The following is a 1,209-nucleotide window of genomic DNA, read 5'->3' on the forward strand; positions in this document are numbered from 1 at the left end:
GAGTGTGATTATTGCAAGGGCACACATCGGATATTTAGTTGCGATAAGTTGCTAAAATTACCTGCAGAATCGCGAGTTAAGGAAATAAAGCAATTAAAGCTGTGTCTCAATTGTTTTCGAAAGGGTCTTTAGACTAAAGAATGCAGAGCATCTGGATGTAAAATTTGTAAGGGTAAGCATAATTCCCTGTTACATATAGAGCATGCAAGGGAAACAGAAAGACAAAAAGAAACGAAGCCAGACGGTTTGAATAATGGCGCATACTAAGAGATAAACACGTTGATTTACTGCCAGGACAACCAAGGCTACAAGACACGACACTGGGTTGGATACTAGGAGGGCAGCTAATGAGCTCACAAGGAAGTAGCAACACAATATGCAATATATTAACTAATAATGAGTTGAGCCAACAGTTGGAAAAATTTTGACAAGCAGATGAAATTAGCGAACAGAAGTATTACTCGCCAGAGGAGCAAAAATGTGAAGAGCAGTTTAGAGCAACAGTTTAGCGAAATTCAGAAGGTCGATTCATTGTCGGACTGTCTCAGCGAGAAGACGTTTCTCTTGGAGATTCGCGTAAGGTGGTTTTGAAGAGACTACATGCGTTAGAAAAAAGGTTTGTACGACAGCCGGAAATAAAGCAAGAATATGTAAAATTTATGGAACAATATCAATTACTTGGCCACATGTCACTAGTCGAAAAGAACGAATCAGGGGACTCATCGAATACTTATTATTTACCACACCATCCAGTAATAAAGGATAATGCCTTGACAAGCAAACTAAGAGTAGTATTTGATGCGTCCGCTCGATCTGAATCAGGAGTGTCTCTGAACCACAAGTTATTAGTAGGAGCAGCTCTGCAAGACACTTTATTTGAATTACTGCTAAAGTTTAGGCTTCATCAGTATGTCCTAACTGCAGATTTGGAAATGATGTATCGACAAGTCTTAGTGAGAAAAAAGGATAGAGACCTACAAAGGATCTTATGGAGAGCCAAGTGAAGAAGACATTCAAGTATATAGATTGAACACACTAACATATGGCACAGCCTCGGCCCCGTTTCTTGCAATCAGATGTTTAAAGGAATTAGCCGTTCAAGAAGAGGACAAATATCTAATAGCGTCTAAGGTGCTACAGCAAGATTTTTATATGGACGACTTATTAACAGGATCGCACTCTTGGAAAGAAACATGTTCGTTACAGCAA

The 1,209-nt window shown here is 39.3% G+C and overlaps 1 protein-coding gene across 1 annotated transcript; it reads left to right on the forward strand.

The window, feature by feature from the left end:
- Window positions 1-435: 435 nt before the first annotated feature.
- On the forward strand, window positions 436-1,004 carry LOC105449096. The gene is made up of 2 exons (XM_011688093.1): window positions 436-576; window positions 630-1,004. The coding sequence occupies exons 1-2, from the start codon at window positions 436-438 to the stop codon at window positions 1,002-1,004; spliced, it is 516 nt and encodes a 171-aa protein (XP_011686395.1).
- Window positions 1,005-1,209: the final 205 nt, after the last annotated feature.

This window comes from Wasmannia auropunctata, unplaced genomic scaffold, assembly GCF_000956235.1.
Source record: "Wasmannia auropunctata unplaced genomic scaffold, wasmannia.A_1.0 LD336078.1, whole genome shotgun sequence".
Classification (NCBI taxonomy): Eukaryota; Metazoa; Arthropoda; class Insecta; order Hymenoptera; family Formicidae; genus Wasmannia; species Wasmannia auropunctata.

What these genes read in the sequence shown, in the direction of transcription:
- LOC105449096 (XM_011688093.1), top strand. Translation starts at nt 436, where the DNA reads ATGAAATTAGCGAACAGAAGTATTACTCGCCAGAGGAGCAAAAATGTG. An exon ending in CGTTTCTCTTGGAGATTCGC is followed by an intron (nt 577 to 629) that starts GTAAGGTGGTTT and finishes TTTGTACGACAG; the next exon opens with CCGGAAATAAAGCAAGAATA.